Here is an 18,643-nt window from a genome sequence, read left to right as displayed (position 1 = left end):
CCCCACTTTATTTGGCCTGCATTTGACCTCCACTCGAACTTCCATGCCATGGATCCATCGATGCGAACAACGATTCTGAGTTTCTGATGGTTGCTTTCACCTCCCATTATCACAATTGTTTCTCCTTTCACGACAAACTCCTGTACCAGGCTTGCCAGGAACAGACCCTCAAAGAACTGCGGGTTCAGCTAACGGCAAACAAGCTCCCCGCTCGAATTGTAATCATGTCTGGCGGCGCACCGCCCAAGCCTCCGCCCTCGGGCGCCATGTCCCTCTACGCGAACCTGCTCGCCCCAAAGGCCGCCGCGGGCGACTCGACCACACCCAACGCGCGCACGCCGGCCAAGACTGGCGATGAGGCCGGCGGCGACAAGAAACCCTTGGATCCAGGTACATCCTAGAGCAGAAAGCCATGCACCCGCACAATATCGAGGGTCGCCCTCCTCGTTCTCTTCTTTGTGTGGGAGACGCCATGTTAATTTTGCGAAACTGAAATCAAAACCTATCCCCCTCTTGAAGCCATGCTCCGCTTCCAGCCTATGCGACGACCCCAGCAGGGTCAAAAACCGAAGCCTAAAGGTGCCTTTCTCAAAATCGGGGCTATCACTGCACCCGCAAGTACAACTACGACTACGGCAGCGGCGGCAGCCACAGCAGCGTCAGCATCAACAACAACAGCAGCAGCAACTTCCAACTCGGCAGATTCATCAGTCGCTTCGGCGACCATACAGCAGCCACCTCGAAGCAAGTTGGCCGATTGGGCCGCAACCGAGGATGACGAATACACTTACGGGCTAGGCAAGAGGCACCGAGGTGGCCGCAAGGCTAAGAAGAAGAACAACCGCGACGACAGAGACAGACAAACCGACTGGGACGAGCTCTACGATCCGGCGCGCCCAACAAATGTAGAGGAGTACCTGCGCAGCGATGAACGCATTGCTGAGATCAGGGAATGGAAGGGCGTACTGTACGCGCACCGTCGACGCAGAGAACAAAACCGCACCAGGTCTAGGTCCCGTGGTAGTTGTGGAAGTAGCAGCGGTTCCGAGGCGGCTAGAGCTCCTCCTACGAGTAGGCACATACCCAGAAGACCTCCCCTTCATAATTGTTAGACTTGGCTAACGAAAAGGTCCCTACCGCAGACCAGTTTGCTCCTCCGCCGCAGTATTCGTTTGCACCTCCCCAAATATCACCCCCTCGCGTCCAACAAGATTCGGCTGCGCCTGTCATCCCTGACGATGCCACCGGTGATGATGCATACGCACGCCGTTTAGCCCTCTCCAAAGGCTCGGAAGTTGGCGCGCCACCCACACAACCTGACGCTGTTCCCGCCGCAACCATATCACGGGCCCCAGTCCGTTACGAGCCAACGGCTCTGCCCAACGAGGATGGTGATGAGATGGACATTGACGAGGACGAAGATGAGTGCCCTGGCCTTGGCTCGGCCAAAACCAACGATTCGGACCCTGTGCGCTCCAACCGGCCTGGCCAGGCTGGCTTTGCAGCGCGCATGATGGAGAAGATGGGTTGGGAGAAGGGCAAAGGACTTGGCGCTGAGGAAACAGGCATCACCTCTGGCTTGAGCGTCAAGGTCGAGAAGCGCAAGAAGCGCCCCGACGCCGAAGGTGGCGGATTCGCTGCCCCCGGGAACATGGCCCGTGTTGTAGGTGGCAAGCGTGGGGTTCAGGACGTGGGCAAATTTGGTTCCATGAGCGAGGTTGTCGCCTTGGGTGGAATGCTCGAGGGCATGGAGGATGTGGCCGGCGAGGTTGCCGAGGGCTTGGCCCAAGAGATCGGCGAAGAATGTGGCGAGAAGGTACGTCGGAATGCTGCCCCTTTAATACGATTCGCAGCTTTTTGCCGTCTCCAGAAAAAATCTTATGATGTAGCCAAGCTAACCTCGGGGCGATCCATCGGTCTACAGTACGGTCGTGTTGAAAGGCTGTACATCGACGTCGACACCAGGCAGGTGTTTATCAAGTTTACAGACCAGGTTTCAGCTCTAAGGGTAAGTTTCAAAGGATTCCGACCCATTTGATACTCGGTAACAAATTTACTCTGGTTCTAATTCGTTCGATACATGATAGGCTGTCAACGCTCTAGATGGTCGCATATTCAACGGTAACGAGATCAAACCCAAGTTCTACGATTCGGAAAAGTTTGAACAGGGAGTTTATCATTGATAAGGTTGTCTTGAGCATGGCTATTCAGGATTTAGGGCTGTGTCCATATGAACTCTGTGAATTCTGTTCTAGCTTTTAGGAGTATATTTCTGCCACAACCCATCCGACGATCAAATCTGTAGGGTTAGGCTGGTTTCTGCAAGTGCTCTCACAGTATCAGGATGATGCCTGTTTGATTTCTCGTGTCGAGTGGAGTTGAGATGACGGGGCGACCGTGATCACCACATCCACGAAGTCGATCCATGGCAATTTTTAGTTACCGGTACAATGGGTAGCTCGCTAAATAGGTAATAGTTGCTGAACTCGTAGTCATGAACAATAAATAGATGAATCACCACCTGCATTTCATGCTTGATTTACATCGCCTGAGCAAACAAATTAGTACTTTTATAATTCACCTCGAGTTGGCTACCAGAGCGCGCGGGAAAACAATGTGACTACAAACACCTGTCTCTGTTGATTGTGATATTAAAGTCCAATGGATCATGACAGTAGCAGGCCCCACTGAGATTGTGTGTAGCAAAGTGCCCAGAGATGTTCCGAGATAGGAAAGACTGAAAGACGCGCGCGGGCAAACAAAGGACAAAAGAGTGCTTGAAGACAAAAAAAAAGAGAAAACGCCACCAAAATTCCAAGCTTTAACTTTACAATTCTGCTGCGCCGCCCTCAAATTTACACCGTCACGGACCGGCAAATGACAACATCAACATTTTACAAGAACGAAACGATAGCACCTCCAATGATGCACAGGCCGAGAAGGGCCATGTTCGTCGTGGTGCCAGTGGCCGAGTTCTTGTTGTTGTTGCTGCTACCGCTTCCACTACCAGCGGTGATGTCGTCGTTGGCCTTGGAGTTGTTCGACTCGCAGATGACCTTGCCCTGGATCTGACCGTTGCTGCCGGCCTTCTTGAAAACTTCACAAGAGCTGTCGATGTCGGTGGTGGACTGGGTGTCGAACACACCCTTGACGTCGTTGAGGGAGGGGAGGGAAACACTATAGATGGTTAGTCAGTGCATCACAAGGACAAGAGACCACATCTTATTTTGACTTACGACTTGAAGCTACCGCGCATGAGCACAGCGCCGCCAACATCCTTGAGCTTGGGAAGGCCATCAATGCTCTCCAGGGCAGTGTTGTTGGCAATAGTCAAGCCACCACCAATGCTGGTAAGCTGGGGAGCTGAGATGTTGGTGAGAGCCGAGTTACCAACGAAAGAGAAGTCCTTGCCAACGGCGGTCAGGTTAGGGAACGTTGCATCCTTGATAAAGTTGAAGTCGAAGTAGATCGAGTTGTTGACCTTGTTAAGCTGGGGAGCTGTGAACGAGGAAGCGTTGGCAATCGCCATCTCAGCAACCCACTTGAGGGCAGGGAACTCGAAGTTAGTTCCGAGACCGTTGACGGAAGCCTTGAAGCTGGTGCTGACGCTCTCGAGCTTGGAAGTGAACTTCTGCAGGCGCTGGTTGTTGTTGATGTCAATGTTGTCGACAGTGACGAGGTCGAGGCCATTCAAGTTCTCGATACGGGTGTCTGCAATCACGACGGTCGACGCCTTCTTGATTGCGGTACCCAGAGACGAAAGGGCGCTGAGAGTCACCCAGCTAATAGAGTTGACCTCGCTCAGATTAGGGAACCTCAGGTCGCTCAGGAGCTCGTCCCTCTCCAACGTCATCTTGCCGGTAATCTTCTTGAGCGAAGTGCTTGAAAATGACACAATCTTCTTGTTGTCGACCATAGTCAAGTCACCCTGGATCTCTTCCGGTCCATCAAGCGTCAGAGTGCTGTCGGTCTGGTTGCCGATGACAACGTTTCCCTTCAAGGTCTTGCAGCTTTTCAAGTTGCTCGCATCCCCGCTAGAGTTGATGGTGATGGTGCTCTGAGTGCATTGGCTTTGGGCTATTGAGTGAGGTCTTGGTTAGACAAGTTCGACTATTGGACAAAAATGGAGCCTCCATCTTCAACATACCTGAGGCAAGGCTCGCGGCCGCCAGAATAGTGACGAAGGACTTGGCGATCATCTTGTCTGATTATGGTCTATGAGCGTGGTTGATCGAATGTCAGTCAGAAGAACGAAAAATATAGTAGCCAGTGGGCAGGTTGGGCGTCGAGTTGAACGGCAGTTTTGTAAGCTCTATAAATGAGATGATAAAACCAAAGTCCAACCCGAACAAATTCAAAACTGAGTATGCTGAGAATGAGATGCGGTGGCAATGTCTGGGATTAAAAGGGCGATGTGATCTGATCTGCCCGGCTTCACTTGGTTCCTGGCCAGAGCTAGGGAAATGTTGGAAGGCCGTTTGGGTGTAAAGTGGGTTGGGAAGGCGAGGACGAGGCGAGAGAGGCGATCAAAGCCCCCAAGGGTCGTCCTGGCCGTTGTCGTAGTCGGTGCAAAAGACGACCGTTGGCTTTTTTTCCCTCGGGTTTCCATTCGATCTTTCGCATCCCAGTGCTTCAAGTCATGCGAAGCTCATATGCGGCACGACCTTTGGCCCAACAAGCTGCTTTGCCAGTCCCACAGACCAATCAATTCAAGGTTTGGCTGAACGTCCATGCACAGCGAAACCATAGTGATGTGGTGACGATAACAGAGGGTTCACAAACAAAATCCAGCTTCACATGTCCTTACCTGTATGTGGAGAAGATCCTGAAAAGATGTCGCTGATGTGTTGAAAGGCTGCTGTGGTGGTAGCAACTCTAATCAAGGTTTTTGTTGGCCGGGTTGGTGGGAAGCGAGGCCCTTTGGTGAAATAAGACTTCCTCCTCAAAAAGGCCTTGGAAATCGGGACAATTCAAATATTAAAGTATGTAGCGAGTGAACGTCGAAGTGGAAAGGAATGAGGAAAGAATGCCCGGCGAACGGTTTGGGGCTTGTTGACTTGTGTTTGTGGCTTACAAAAAGAGGAAGGAAAGGAAGAGGAGCGAGAAAAAAGGGCCAGAATCCAGCGGCGAAGGGGCACGTTAAAGTTGAATTGCGAGTTGCGCCTGTAGAAGGCACGAACCACGCTAGCATGTCTGGTAGCCAGGGGTAGAAGGCTCCATACGGCCACCCCCACTACCCGGCCAGCTTCCCTTGTCCACACGCCCCCCGTTTCCTTGGTCAGCTAACTTTCCTTAGTATGCGAGCCAAGGTAAGGTACGGTACCTTGCCCAGGTAGGTACCCCATTGTAGCACTGTTTTTATTACTTGCGGGCTTGCAATAGTCAGGGCAGGCCACTCGGCCGGTCAGGTAGTCCTAGTCTGATCAGCGGTTTATGGTTGTAATCCGAATTTTCTCTTTGTTTACCGTAGTACTTTTTTTTTTCTTTTACTTTTTTTTCCCTTTCTGCCTGAGTGTCCAATAATTTGACGGCTGTGGAATGCTTTGAGTTGACATGTTGATGGATCCCCGGGCCAAAGTCAATGCATTGTGTGCACGAGTTAGAAAAAGTACTAGCTGCGGTGTCGTCCGGTCTACATACATGGTTGAGAACGCCCGAGATGTGCTATCACAAGCCTGCCAAACTGCAAGCTACGGTAACGTCAATACATCCGATGGAAGTATAGTTTTACAAGTACAAACAGGTCGTGCTATGTTGGTATGCTGCGCTTTGCTAGTCTGGACTCTGGTGGTGTAGCGGGTCACAAGGTTTCGTCCCCATCAAATCCCTTCAGTCTGGGATTTTGTCACAATAAGGGGAGAGAGAAAAGAAGACCGACAATCAATCGGCATGACTCTCGCACTGCGGAGCAGCCACATGGGGATTCCGGCCGCTTTTGGCACCTGCAGTTGCTACAGCACGACAGTCGGCGAAGCCAATCAAACAAGCCGGATCGGTTACTGCTACTATTAACAACTTTCAAATACTAATTAAGTTCCCGCATCAATCACAGCAGCTAAAATTCGCACAATATTGGTCAAATGATTTTTTTAAAGGAGACTGAAGGCATTGCTTCCGACGTTTTGGTGGTAAATACACTGCACAAAATTAAGATAACGACCTACATACAATGTTAAACTGCCTTTCATCATCGATCCTGCGCGGGCGGGAGCAAGAGTGGGGCAGATTTTGATTGAACGAAATCTTGCGAATCAATTCTCTTCGCCAAAACTTCTCGGAGCATTTCCCTCGACTGGCGAGATTGGGTATCCACGCCAATTGAAAGTTAGCACAGCAGACACCCTCAATGTCCAATTACGGGTGAGATTTGATTGTCCAATCCGACCATCCCTGGATTGATATGCGGAGATAGTAGCTTGGACAACACTGCAAAAATGTAAACATTAAGGGGGGGGATGGAGCAAAAGTAATTGTCCAGTTCGAAATGATGCCTTTTACTCACAAGGACTTTGTTTCAACTAGGTATTTATTCAGTATCTATACTTACGCAATAAGGCGGATGAACCTTCCCAAGTGGCTTTATTCTCCGCTCGATTTTTCTATCTTTATCTCGCCGTCTGCGAGCGTGATAATGCATCCTCCGACCGGTCCATTTTCAGACCGAGAGGATTGAAGAGCAGCCTCATTCATGGGTGCACCCTCGGCATCACCGATACAATTTCCGTTTGTAGATGCCTGCTTTACCTGCCAAATGCGATTCGATAAGAATACTAAATAACCGGGACGTGTTACTGGTTTTTTCGTAGCTACCCTCGTCATTAAGAAGCAGGCGGTTATAACTGTGAACGCACTACAGTACTTTATGGTACCAGATGGACAGATTAAAAGCATCTGGGAACAAGGCCGCCTTGTCAGAAAGCAAAAGACAGTGCAGTTAGGAGAGTCAACCAACTTCGTACAGTAGGTACGGAGTAGTAGCGGAAGACCCCACCCCCCACCCGCCTTAAAAACACGCCCCCTTCAAACTTGGCGTGCAGATGTGCCCACCAAATGCCTCATCTCCTTGAATGCTACATGTTTCAAGGGAGTATCAATATGACGCAAAAACTTGATAAACCACCAAACAATAGCCACATACGTGAGTGGTAGTTGTTGATCATTGGAGACTTTGAGTGAACTCCTGGTCTCAATTACCGACGCGGACATCATGTAAAAGAAATACTCAAAAGACATGGTGATCAATCTCTTGGAGATAAATAATTGTTAAGATTTGTGTGTGTGTTTGTGTGTTTACCGTAAATATGCACTAGTCTAGAATACGGGGGATTTGCATGTGAGATGGATGGATGATGGATCAGGATGGACGGGGTGGTGTGTGGTTGGTTGGTGGTTCATCTCTGGGTCGGTCCCAGTTTTGCCCAAGAACAAACGAAAACCATACAGCAACAGTGAAAATGCGATGAGAAAATACGAGCCCGGATGGGGCCTTGCAACAAACAATCTCGACTCTACTACCGAAAAGGCTCCCCGCCTTGCCAGACGAGATACAACGGATGAGCAATTGCAGAGCCGAATTTCGGGCATCTTCAGGCTTGGCTTGCCCTGGTCTAACTAAGCCTTGCAAGAAGACATCTTAATGTGTTTCCCGCCATTTTTTCTCTCTTATATGTAATTCCCTTGTGTCGAGCAAGAATCCAATTCCCTGCCCGGATTGGTCCGAGGTGGCGGCCTGCTTCGGCACTGTCTCATTGATCTGCAAAGTTCGTTCCCGGTCGGGAGTGGCGTGACTCTGATGAGTAGATAGGCTTTGTTAGGTACCAAGAATCGCAGCATGAGGGGAGAGCAAAAAAAAAAAAAAAAAAAAAAGTATTCGATCGATACGGTCGGCCTAGTCTAAACTGTATAGTCTGTTTCCAGAAAGAATGTTCCTCCCATCGTAGAAACTCCAACTTTCGCCCTCCACATCCCCGACTTACGCGGCCTTTGCCTCCTCAGATGCGAGGCAACCCACAGCCAACCATTCCCATTGGGTTCGTTCGTGTTCGGTTGCCAAGGTAGCCAGTGCATACGTCCCTATCTTGGTCTTCTGAGGAGACAGCTGTCATGGTGGATGGGGGGAACGGCGAGGAGTTGCCACGGACAAAGAAAAAAAAAAAAACCTTCCGCGTCCAACGCGAGTGGGAATGGCGGCTATGTGCCAAACGGAACAGTTGAGCTGCATTCCCCCGCGCCAGACCTGATTTGATGTATTTGCCCGGCGGCGCTCGGTGGCTACCAATTAGTCAACATAGATCGAATCTCAATGATGCCTGCAACAAATCGCTAGGCTGATCCTCGGCCGGCCTATATCGCCTCCACCACTAGCGCGTTGCAGTCTTTGAGCATGGTGTTTAAGCCTAGCCTAGAGTGGCTTGGCCAAGATACGTTGGTTCCATTGGACGGCTAAAAGACCCTGACTACTACTTGATGATTGTGGACGTTGGATCTCCAGCTGCCGGTCTTCCGCTGAAATGGCGGCCCTCAACAGATGATATCAGGGGCGAATAAAATATCATTCAATACCTGGCAAGCTGGATTGAAGCCACAATTGATCCCGAACGTTCGATGGCCAGCAACTAATGCGCCAGCTCAACGGCTGACAGTGGTCTAGCTTCACGATATTATCATAGATTTAAGTTTTTTTGCTGCTTATTTTAGGTGATATGGATCATAGTAGCATTTTTTTTTCTTCTTCTTCCCCCTTCTCTGGTAAACAACACGCCCCTTTGTTTCTCCAATTAGTTCTAGTCTATCCATGTTTCGGGTTGCTGCCGTCATGCGCAGCATATACTGTACATGCAACAATAACATCTATATGTATAATCCCGATGTATATATGCACCTATATTCCAATACACAATTCCTGACACAAACAGTCACCAGTATGGTCCAGGTTTGACTCAAATAGGTAGACACGTAACATAACACGTACGGGCAACATTAAGTTGTTTACACAAATCAAGTCGTGCAAGCGAATCGTGATCGTAGCTTCCAGTCATGTTTATCTGTTCGGCTTACCTGGCCATGTTCATTCTTGCACGCCTCTTAAATGTTTCACGAAACGGTGTACACGATTTTCCAAACCACGGGTTGACCAAACCGAAACCTCATCAGCATTGTCTGACTTTCGAATAACCGCAGACGTGGGTCACTCACCAACGCACGCCAGCCACGAGATCTACTAGTTCTATGGTTTTATTGTATTTTATTTTCCCCGTCAAGCCTTGGGTTGAGAGATGGGCTGCACCAAACCTGGGGTCGGGCATCCCAATCTAGTAAGCCACATGGGAGTATCTCTTAGGACAGCGGGAATTGAGAGCCACATGGATATGGGTGGAGAAACGTGCAACAACCCCGTCAACTTAGGCAGTACAGACAAGCGATTGCACATGCCATACGGTATCACATGAACCCTTCACCAAGAGACCGGTATGCAGCTGAAGTCATTGTAGGTCCCCTCAAATCATCAAAGGGGCTCACTCAAGCAGAGCCACACGGACCAAGATGAGACGGATCCGTGATGCTCTTCCCCCGAACATCGGGTGAAACAAGTCGTCAGTCGGATCAATTGATTCGATGCCACGCATGAGATGGCATTGTGTCGGCAAGTCCATGACTATCCAAGCACTGAGCCTACTCCATTGTACTAATGTCTGTTTCTTCGACTCGCCACATGTACCACATGAACAAGCTCCTGTAAGGCTTAAATCGGTCTGAAAGCTCGGTCATATCTGTCAAAGCCGTTATCAGTAAAGCTTCAAACCATATATGGATATACATTGCTGTATTTCGGATGCACATGCTATACCTTTTTCGTTCATATATTTCCATTTCCCGGCCTTGCTGTTTTTCATCTTAGCTACGTCGCGGCCTGAAAACGCTGCCATTCCTCGTTGGACGCCAAGGTCCCCCAGGCTGAACACGTCCATGAACTTCAGCCCGAAGCAGGCAAACATTTCCACGCTCCAGCGTCCGAGACCCCGGACCGCGATAAGCTTCTCTAAAATCTGCTCGTAAGGGAGATCGGCAAACAGCTGCGCGCTCAGCTCACCCGAAGCAAACTTTTCCGCCAAGCCCTTGACGTACTCGGCTTTGCGCTGGGAGAGACCGGCGGTCCGAAGCTTCTCAATGGTCGCAGCCGCGACGCTGGACGGACTGGGGAAACGTTCGCCAGGCTTTTCATCGGCAAACATTGCTACAAACTTGGCCTTAATAGAGCGTGCCGCAGCTCCGGAGACTTGTTGACTTATAATGCCACTGCACAGACTCTCGAAAGGATCAATCTTCTCAGCCAGTCCCTCCGGGCTAAAAATGTGGCAATGGTGGGCTTCAATCAAAGGCTTCATGCGGGGGTCGACGCGGATGAGATGTGCACATGCCTCCTCGAGTAGGGTAGCGGTGGTAGTCAGCCCCTTGGTAGGTACTCCCACCTTTGATGGCGATGATGAAGCTTCCTGATCTGGTAGGTGACCCGCAGCGACAACGACGCGCGAAGTCTCTGGCGATAACAGCTGGGCATTTGCAACATGGGCGTCCGCGAGACGAGCTACAGCCTTGTTCTTCGGAGTGGTTGACGGTCGGCCCGGTTCAGAAATGAGGCCAATGGCACTGGGAGTGGGTGTCACTGGTGGTGGTAGAGGTGAGGCGGCAGGAGCAGCGGTACGACGCTTCTTTGGAGTGGTTGGTTCCTCTTGATTGACATGTCCTGGCGAGCCATCTGCTGGAGATTTACGTTTTTTGGTTGGCTCCTTTTTAGCGGCCACCTTGAAAGGTGGCGGTGGCATGCTGGCCGTCTTCGATGCCTCTATTGTGACCGAGCTCTTCTCCAAGGCTGTACTCAGCCGGGCAGATCTGCGAGTTGCTGCCATATTTGACAAACACTCAAAATGCCGTGTCGAGATTGATTTGATGTGTAAACCTGTAGAAATTACCTGCCGACAGACCTGTTGGCCAGAACCCTAGAAAGCGAGTTGAATTGACCAAGAGGGGCTACTCTCAACAGGGTTCGGTATAGAGTCGATGACGCCAGGGCGGAAGAAGGTGCGGTCCGCCTCAATCAAATACAATAACAATTGTGATAAGTCAAATTATCCCGTTGGATAAGTATGTGTGATTTTGAAAACATTTACGTTCAAGTTATTAAAATCGCAGCGATTATCGAGACGACGGTCACAAAATGAATATGATATGATATAGGTTGAGCACGAGGCCTTGCCCTGCAATGGATGTTTTAAAATGGCAGACGAAACGCGCCGCACTTGACTTTCCAAATGTCGATTTCCTGTAATGCGAACCAGGCGCCAGTTCACGTGGACGGCAATGGGTAGCAAGCAAAGGCTGCTTGCTTGCTCCTTCTGCTGCTTACCTACCGTACCTGGCTTGCTGACCGTCAATCGTCCCGACTTAGCCTTGGCAAACATTGGACTGGTCCTAGTACAGATTAGTCCAACTTGTAATCAACAAAATGTATTCTAGACCCGGCCCAGAAAAGAAAATAAGGTATAGGCTTGATGTACCTACGGAGTATGTAGGGAAAAGGCACAGGTTCCCCTGGATTGACAAGATATGAGATCATGGTCGTGCATTTCCGGATTTGGTGTAATTACTGTCCGACATCGAACCAAATGGAACAAGGTCATCATGCACATGGACCCGTAGGTAGGTAGGTAGGTACCTAAGCATTCTGCACTCAATTTTGCCCACGGACTGCAAAGCCCTCCAGTTGGGGCGCAGCAGCCACGAAATTATGGGGGGGATGATGAATGTTGGCTGGGCTAGGCACGTGCGAATCAATCGGTCGATACGAATCCATGCCTAGGGATGCGGGTCTGATAGGCATCAATGAGATGACAAGTGTCCCTGGGTTCATGCTGCCATGCCGAACCAAAAAAAAAAAAAAAAAAAAAAAAAAAAAAAAAAAAAAAAAAGGGCCAGTCACCACCACCACCCTACAAAACAGACAGGTGGCAGGCATATGATTTGCGTCGGTTAAAATTGATTAGGCGTTCTCAATCGATCGTCAAGATACATGATGTTTATTATGCACCTTGCTTTGTTGCAATCCATTGAATAAAATATTTTTATGCGACTGGTAAGGCTAGAAACTGAAGCGAACCATCAATTCTCATGTCGTGGCACTGTCAATTTTCCATCTACTGTGTGGTACATTGCAAAATCATTATCAGCCTTGTTTGGTCTGATGCTGGTCTAGTCCACACGGGTGTACAGTACAGTCCCATCTTGGTCTCAATCAACAATCTAACCTCGAAGGGAGTAAACAAAAAGGACTCGGAAATACTTCCCCTGGCTTGCATGTCCTGTCACTTGGTCATATTGTTCCCCACCATATATGAACAAATCAAATTACGGGTTCATACAGTTGCCTCGACCAAGTGTCAAAAATCGTAAATATTTACAAACAGCCACTGCGCGGCCGTGAGAATATTTGAAAGGGAGAGTTACCTAGGTACCTAGATTGATTACCTCTTACCATCCCGTCAGCTACCTACTCCGTACCTCCCTTACAGTACAAAGATACAGTGAAGGTCAAACGGCTGGCCGCACCCACTTGATCAGCAAAGCGGGAGGAGAACAGGGTGGCTCTTGGCAATGCATCCCCTAAATTAAGTCACCGAACAGCCCCACCCAGAACTGAAGTACACGGAACCTTGACATGCTTGGACCACAATCCCACGGCGCGCGCACACCCCGGCTCCTCCTGTTCTTCGCGCCAACTTTTTTTGCTCACTGCAAATTTTAATCATTTTGATAGGCCGGGGCCGCTCCAGTCTTGGCTTCCATCTTCCCTGGGCCCGGTTTTGCCAGTACTCCTGCTCCAGGCTCACCACTTGGCTTGCCCCTAATCTCGCATGTCGTGTTCTCCAGATGCTGTAGTCGATTCGCCGCAGACATCAATCAGATTTCCACTGAATCCATCCGTCCGCGAAGAGAAAATTATTCCGCGACGACCTCAAGCCTAGCGAACTTCCTGTGAAACTCGACCGCGACAGCATAGCGCATCTTCAATTGACCCGTGGGCCCCGGCAGTATCGTTACTTTTCGACCCTGGCTTATCGTCCAGACCTGCTCACGTCGTCGCCCTCGGGACTGCAACTACACAACACTCTCGTGTGCCGGTACGGTGCCATCACGAAGCTGGCTACGCAGGACCCTGGAAACTAGTCCTCGCCCTAGGAGCCTTTTTTTTATTTTATCTTTGTTATTTTGCTCATTCTGATCAGACCTTTGGTGACCTCGTATAGATCGGTGGTCTGCCGCCCTCGACGGTTTTTGCACCCGCCACGAAATACAAGATAGCCGGCCACTCTCGTTTATACTCTCTCGACTCTCTTGTTTCGCGCTCGCTCGACTCGGGTGGTGCTGAGGACCGCTCACACACCGCAAAAATGCTTCTTCCAAAGGGTGGCCTCAACTGGAAAGCCGCAAGAGGCTCACTCCCGCCGTCAAGGGCGATATGGACCTTTGTCACAAGAACCAGGTTCCTGTTACTCGTTGCCCTGTCAGGAGTCTTTCTATTACTATGGCGCGGCGTCAAATCTTCAGCTTCCGAGATGCAGAGGTTAGTTGGCTGGAATGCTGTTTCACTATGGGAGAAACCTCCCTGACGGATCTTTTGTATCAATCGAGACCTCAGCTGACATGGCATCTGTGCAATTAGCTTCTACTGTTGGGGACCATCAAAGCCTCCTATGGAAATGACGGTGAATGAGCAGGCAGCATGGAGCGCCCACATGCAAACTCCTGTCATCTTCAATCACCACACGCCTTTAGAAATTAACTCGTCCACCATCATTCACCACGACCTGAACCCTATCAAGTCGACGCCCAAGGCCGTCGCTAACGAGGAGCGTGTTCTCATCCTGACGCCGCTGAAGGATGCAGCACCTTACCTGTCCAAGTACTTTGAATTGATTGCTGAGCTTACATATCCCCACCACCTGATCGACCTCGCCTTCCTTGTTGGCGATTCTACCGACGATACTCTAGCTGTCCTCTCATCCGAGATTGACAGGATACAGAAGCGTTCCGACAATGTCCCTTTCCGCAGCGCCACAATCGTCGAGAAGGACTTCAACTTCAAGCTAAGCCAAGACGTTAAGGACCGCCATGGATTCGAGGCCCAGGCACCACGCCGCAAGAACATGGGGCGTGCTCGCAACTACCTGCTCTACACTGCGCTGAAGCCGGAACACTCCTGGGTCTACTGGCGCGATGTCGACATCGTTGACAGCCCTAAGGCTGTGCTGGAGGACTTTGTCGCCCACGACAAGGACATTCTTGTTCCTAATATTTGGTTCCACCGCTACAAGGATGACAAAGATATCGAGGGCCGATGTAAGTTATAGATCCTTTATTCAAACTCTTGGTTTGCGTCGTCAAAATTTTGCTAACCACCAGTCAATACAGTCGACTACAACTCCTGGATCGAGTCTGACAAGGGCCGTAAATTAGCAGCCAGCCTTGACAAGGATGTCGTCCTTGCAGAGGGTAAGCTTTTTTCCCGTTTTCTTTTTTTTTTTTTTTTTTTTTTTAGTACTCTAATGTAGATAGTGTACTGACAATACCACAGGCTATAAGCAGTACGACACTGGCCGTACCTATATGGCTAGGATGGGCGACTGGCGTGAAGACGCTACCAAAGAGATTGAGCTTGACGGCATTGGCGGCGTGAACATTGTTGTCAAGGCAGATGTTCACAGATCAGGTATGCTATCTTTAGAGTAATATCTGATGTTTCATGTTTGCATACGAGGCACCGATTCTAACTGAAATACTCCTCCACCACAACAGGCATCAACTTTCCTTGCTACGCTTTTGAGAACCAAGCCGAGACAGAAGGCTTCGCCAAGATGGCCAAGAGGGCAGGATACCAAGTCATTGGTCTCCCCAACTACGTGGTGTGGCACATCGACACTGATGAGAAGGCAGGCAATGCCTGAAGAGGCCACGGGACTATGAGCCACCATTGGCCCAGACGCAATGTTTTATGAGCTGGTGTCGAAATGACATCAGAGCCGTCCTTGTGACTGCGATCTTGGACACACCATTTTAGTGTCTATATTATTCCTCCTCACACCGTAATACTCACTTCTAGAGCCACAGTTGCTGGGGAGCCTCGCTGAAGCGGCGACAGAAGACATCATTATTGTACGACTTTATAAGAGACGGGAAAGATGAAGCGGGTCTCGAACGATGCGTACGGACATATTGCATTACATGTTGTTTCGAAAGTTCAAAACCAAGAGGAGTTTTCTTTTTACAGGGTTGGGTTTGGGAATGCTTCTTGTCTAATTCTATTCTCCTAGCTGTTCTATTCGTCCATATCTTCACTCAAGACAAGAATGTCACGCCATGAACCAGAGATTGAGGGAATTGGTGTGTATTACAGGCGCGCTAGACATATTTTTTCTTCTTCTTTTCTTTCTCGCTCCAGCGACATTGTTTCTTTCGCGGGTTTATTGTCAGAACAAAGATCCAGCATTCAGAAGCGACTATCTCAGTCGCGCTTTTTGAGTGAGTAATGAACCATCATAGCAAGTCCTTCATATATATATATATCAACCTGGGAAACAGTCCTGGACCTCCATGTTCATCACACTTATTCGAATTCGCGATGCTATGATGACTGATGGCTTGGAGGAGGCTAGATAAGGCACATGCCTTGCCACTGCGTTGCTCATCTTCCCGAGAAAACAATATGAAACGAGACGAGGGCAGCGGAGAAGCATGCTTTACTTACAGTCCAGAATATACCTTTGCGTGAAGTCTTCTCATGAGCAGCTCACCTACGTGGAAATAAATCACAATCCTAATATCTCACTGTTGCCTTGTCCAAAGCAGTCCACTCGTCAGATACCCATATGACATAAATATTTACCAATTATTGAAGACCAAGGTCTTTTTTACTCCCAAATTTGAGTTCACGGACTTTAATGTTTTAACATGACAACAGTCAAGCATTCATGGAACCAGAAAATTGCTGCGGAGTTACGAGTTTGCAGGTAGATAGTCTAATGTATGATATACAGGGTTTCCACAAGTAACGCGACTTTTGCTTGACCGTTTCCAGTCGTCTAAATTCAAACAGTCCCAGTCTGGAAGACCAAGAGGGAACACTGATATAAAAAAATGTGTTACGCTAGGATCAGCGTATTTGACCAAGCAATCCAAATTCTCTTTAATGGCTAGCAGATCAGCTAGTCGTCAGGAGAACTTGAAACTGCTCCAGGTTAAGGATTAACGGCATTGCTGAGACAGTCCCGCCTCCTCCACCGTTCAATGGTAATGGTGCGCCTTCCTCCATCGCAAAGGTCGTAATTAAATGGTTTCCGTTCTTTTTTTCTCTCTCTCGCTGTCGAATCAATGCTCTAGTGAGCGCTCTTAGGAAGGACCTCGGCGGCATCGAGGGCGGCCTTCTCGGCAAGCTCGGCCTCGACGCGCTTGATAATCGGGAGCAGGTACGGAACGTCCTGCTCTGGCTTAGTCCACTCGCTCTTGGGTAGCAATTGGTGCGATAAGCTGAGCTGTGCGGCACGACGGAGCCTGAAAATGCGGTCGTAGTTCTCCTTGGGGTCGAGGCGCTTGATAGCAGCCTGGACGGTCTCGCTCTCCTCGGGGATCAGATCATCGGCCCTGTGTGATGTTAAATGACTTGGTCAGACTGGTTCACCCAGTAGCTTCTAGAGTGAGCAAGCAGGGCGTGGATTTGCCCCAAAGCAGCAGAGAAAGTGCCAATACAAGCAAAATTTGTAAACTAAACACTTTCATAGGCTGCAAACGGGGATATCAAAAAGGGGGAAAATATTTGGCCAGCATCTTACCTGAGACCCATCTGACGGTAACCAGCAGCATTTGCGTGCCACTCAGCAACGGGCATGAGCAGCTTCTTGAGCCACGGCCGCCTGAGAATAAAGGGAGCTGCTGAAGGATACGACATTTTCGGAGTACGATTGATCGATAGACACGTTCGGGGGGTTCGATGCGGTGCGGCGATGTTTTGTCGTCGGGTCGTTGTGGCGATTCAATACAGGACGGAATCTTTCGCAATTCAATTCCCGCGGTTGCCAGGCGTGTCGAATCAGGTTGGGCCAGTTTCGAAGCTCCATGCACCAAAGGGGGCGGTTGTAAGTCACGTGAATATCCGCGTGACAAGAAGAAAGAAAAAATAATGCCTGAGGCTCTGCAGGCTTGAGCGGCTCGAGCCGGGTTCAAAGAATTGGCAACCATGCGCACGTGCTCAAGCTATTATCGTTCGTTTACTGCGTGACATCGTAAACAACCGCATGCCAGCCAAGCCTTTTAGTTTCCTTATCCGTGGTGATTTGGTATTCTCAGTTCAACGGCTTTGATCCGGTATTTTAACCGGCTTCTAGGTATCATCTACTATCTAAGCCCAAGATCCAGAAAGAAACAAGAAGGAAGAAAAAAAAAGATAGATAAAACAAGCACCCAACTTGTAGTTTTGATCCTAAACTAGGTCCTTAGACATCTTGTTAATTCCATATGAGACCTGGCTGGCCTTGTTTTTGGATCTCGGTACTTACAGGTAATCGAACGTCTGCGCGGTTTTAACTGATGTACCCATTCTTGCCAGTAAATACTTGGATGCGTCATTGCGACAAGGGGACGGACAGACATTCTCCCCACGGAACCAACCAACAAAGGACTGGATTGACCTCACGGATCCAGAAATCTTTATCTGACGTAAACGTAGACGGAACCCCTACAGTACCTAAGCAATTGATACGATTCGCGATAACCACCTGATGACATTGTGTGGTTTGATTTGCAATGGTTATCTTTTGCCATGAAAACAGGTGGACAAAGTTCCGAGGCAGGATTTAGAGGCTGGCTTTTGCAAACAAAAAATCTGGAAAAAGAAAGACAAAATCAGTAAAATCTTACACTGGTCCCAGCAAACAGGGGCCAACTTGTAACGCGTTGCACATAGTAGCAAAATCGACCGATTGATTGCTCACTACCTTGACCCCTCTGCCTCCTCTGCCTGGTTTCCGAACCGAGCGGTCCGAATGGCGTGCCGGTGCTGGTGCTGGTGCTACTAAGACTACATACAGTCTTGCGAGCGGTCGGTGTTCACTGCTCACGCGGCTTTGGGCAATCGCTTCCCCGCACACACCGAGCTGTCGTGATCCCGCCAAGTCTTTTTGTTGTATCCTTCGCTCTCTCTCTCTCTCTACTCTTTTTTTTTTTTGTCAAGATTTTGGCCGTTTCCCATCGGACAAGCTCATTACTCGCCGTTGAACACTTGGTTCTTTGCCGTTACGGGGCTTCTTGTTCAGTTTCCAATTGTCCCACCCCCCGACCAAGCCCCATTATATACCTGCACACCAGAATACAACCTACGAGGGACATTATCCACCCAGCCAAGGTACCCTACAGTACCTACATTGACCTCTGGCGCCTCCATTGATTTCGCTTTAAACTACCCGCCAATTCGCAGCTTACCACCCACCAACCCACCGAAGACAAAGAGAAAAGAAGAGCACAGCAAAGCGAGCTGCAGGATAACCAACCATACATAACCCAGGCGGGATCGGGCTCTCTCGGGACGCATCTCGCCGCC

The 18,643-nt window shown here is 49.5% G+C and overlaps 5 protein-coding genes across 5 annotated transcripts; 2 read left to right on the top strand and 3 right to left on the bottom strand.

Annotated features, from left to right (window-relative positions):
• Positions 1–86: 86 nt before the first annotated feature.
• Positions 87–2,428, top strand: PgNI_01673 (uncharacterized protein; the record flags this gene model as incomplete). The annotated part of the gene is made up of 5 exons (XM_031121745.1): positions 87–390; positions 520–1,071; positions 1,143–1,816; positions 1,925–2,008; positions 2,088–2,428. The coding sequence occupies 5 exons, from the start codon at positions 87–89 to the stop codon at positions 2,181–2,183; spliced, it is 1,710 nt and encodes a 569-aa protein (XP_030987508.1). The 3' UTR covers positions 2,184–2,428.
• Positions 2,429–2,536: 108 nt separating this feature from the next.
• PgNI_01672 (uncharacterized protein) lies at positions 2,537–5,285 on the bottom strand. The gene is made up of 4 exons (XM_031121744.1): positions 4,808–5,285; positions 4,148–4,215; positions 3,237–4,077; positions 2,537–3,177 (listed from the first exon to the last, which is right to left on the bottom strand). The coding sequence occupies exons 2-4, from the start codon at positions 4,197–4,199 to the stop codon at positions 2,895–2,897; spliced, it is 1,176 nt and encodes a 391-aa protein (XP_030987509.1). The 5' UTR covers positions 4,200–4,215; positions 4,808–5,285; the 3' UTR covers positions 2,537–2,894.
• A 3,853-nt stretch (positions 5,286–9,138) lies between these two features.
• On the bottom strand, positions 9,139–11,250 carry PgNI_01671 (uncharacterized protein). Its single transcript, XM_031121743.1, has 2 exons — positions 9,848–11,250; positions 9,139–9,770 (listed from the first exon to the last, which is right to left on the bottom strand). Exons 1-2 carry the CDS (start codon positions 10,905–10,907, stop codon positions 9,673–9,675), a joined length of 1,158 nt encoding a protein of 385 aa, XP_030987510.1. The 5' UTR covers positions 10,908–11,250; the 3' UTR covers positions 9,139–9,672.
• A 1,548-nt stretch (positions 11,251–12,798) lies between these two features.
• PgNI_01670 (uncharacterized protein) lies at positions 12,799–15,646 on the top strand. Its single transcript, XM_031121742.1, has 6 exons — positions 12,799–13,175; positions 13,302–13,618; positions 13,718–14,394; positions 14,467–14,547; positions 14,630–14,764; positions 14,851–15,646. Exons 2-6 carry the CDS (start codon positions 13,446–13,448, stop codon positions 14,997–14,999), a joined length of 1,215 nt encoding a protein of 404 aa, XP_030987511.1. The 5' UTR covers positions 12,799–13,175; positions 13,302–13,445; the 3' UTR covers positions 15,000–15,646.
• A 360-nt stretch (positions 15,647–16,006) lies between these two features.
• PgNI_01669 (uncharacterized protein) lies at positions 16,007–17,124 on the bottom strand. Its single transcript, XM_031121741.1, has 2 exons — positions 16,881–17,124; positions 16,007–16,692 (listed from the first exon to the last, which is right to left on the bottom strand). The coding sequence occupies exons 1-2, from the start codon at positions 16,994–16,996 to the stop codon at positions 16,428–16,430; spliced, it is 381 nt and encodes a 126-aa protein (XP_030987927.1). The 5' UTR covers positions 16,997–17,124; the 3' UTR covers positions 16,007–16,427.
• Between the last annotated feature and the right edge of the window lie 1,519 nt (positions 17,125–18,643).

The sequence above is a fragment of the Pyricularia grisea genome (genome assembly GCF_004355905.1).
Source record: "Pyricularia grisea strain NI907 chromosome Unknown Pyricularia_grisea_NI907_Scaffold_1, whole genome shotgun sequence".
Lineage (NCBI taxonomy): Eukaryota > Fungi > Ascomycota > Sordariomycetes > Magnaporthales > Pyriculariaceae > Pyricularia > Pyricularia grisea.
The sequence above is the reverse complement of the archived record's forward strand: the minus strand, read 5'-3'. Positions and strand labels throughout refer to the sequence as shown.

Bases quoted from the DNA above. Each gene is read 5' to 3' on its own strand.
- PgNI_01672 (XM_031121744.1), bottom strand. From the start codon at position 4,199: ATGATCGCCAAGTCCTTCGTCACTATTCTGGCGGCCGCGAGCCTTGCC. The intron at 4,078-4,147 runs GTATGTTGAAGA...CTCACTCAATAG, and splicing joins GGCCGCGAGCCTTGCCTCAG to CCCAAAGCCAATGCACTCAG. The intron at 3,178-3,236 runs GTAAGTCAAAAT...AACCATCTATAG, and splicing joins ATGCGCGGTAGCTTCAAGTC to TGTTTCCCTCCCCTCCCTCA.
- PgNI_01671 (XM_031121743.1), bottom strand. From the start codon at position 10,907: ATGGCAGCAACTCGCAGATCTGCCCGGCTGAGTACAGCCTTGGAGAAG. The intron at 9,771-9,847 runs GTATAGCATGTG...CGGCTTTGACAG, and splicing joins GAAATATATGAACGAAAAAG to ATATGACCGAGCTTTCAGAC.
- PgNI_01670 (XM_031121742.1), top strand. From the start codon at position 13,446: ATGCTTCTTCCAAAGGGTGGCCTCAACTGGAAAGCCGCAAGAGGCTCA. The intron at 13,619-13,717 runs GTTAGTTGGCTG...CTGTGCAATTAG, and splicing joins TCAGCTTCCGAGATGCAGAG to CTTCTACTGTTGGGGACCAT. The intron at 14,765-14,850 runs GTATGCTATCTT...CCACCACAACAG, and splicing joins GGCAGATGTTCACAGATCAG to GCATCAACTTTCCTTGCTAC.
- PgNI_01669 (XM_031121741.1), bottom strand. From the start codon at position 16,996: ATGTCGTATCCTTCAGCAGCTCCCTTTATTCTCAGGCGGCCGTGGCTC. The intron at 16,693-16,880 runs GTAAGATGCTGG...AACATCACACAG, and splicing joins TACCGTCAGATGGGTCTCAG to GGCCGATGATCTGATCCCCG.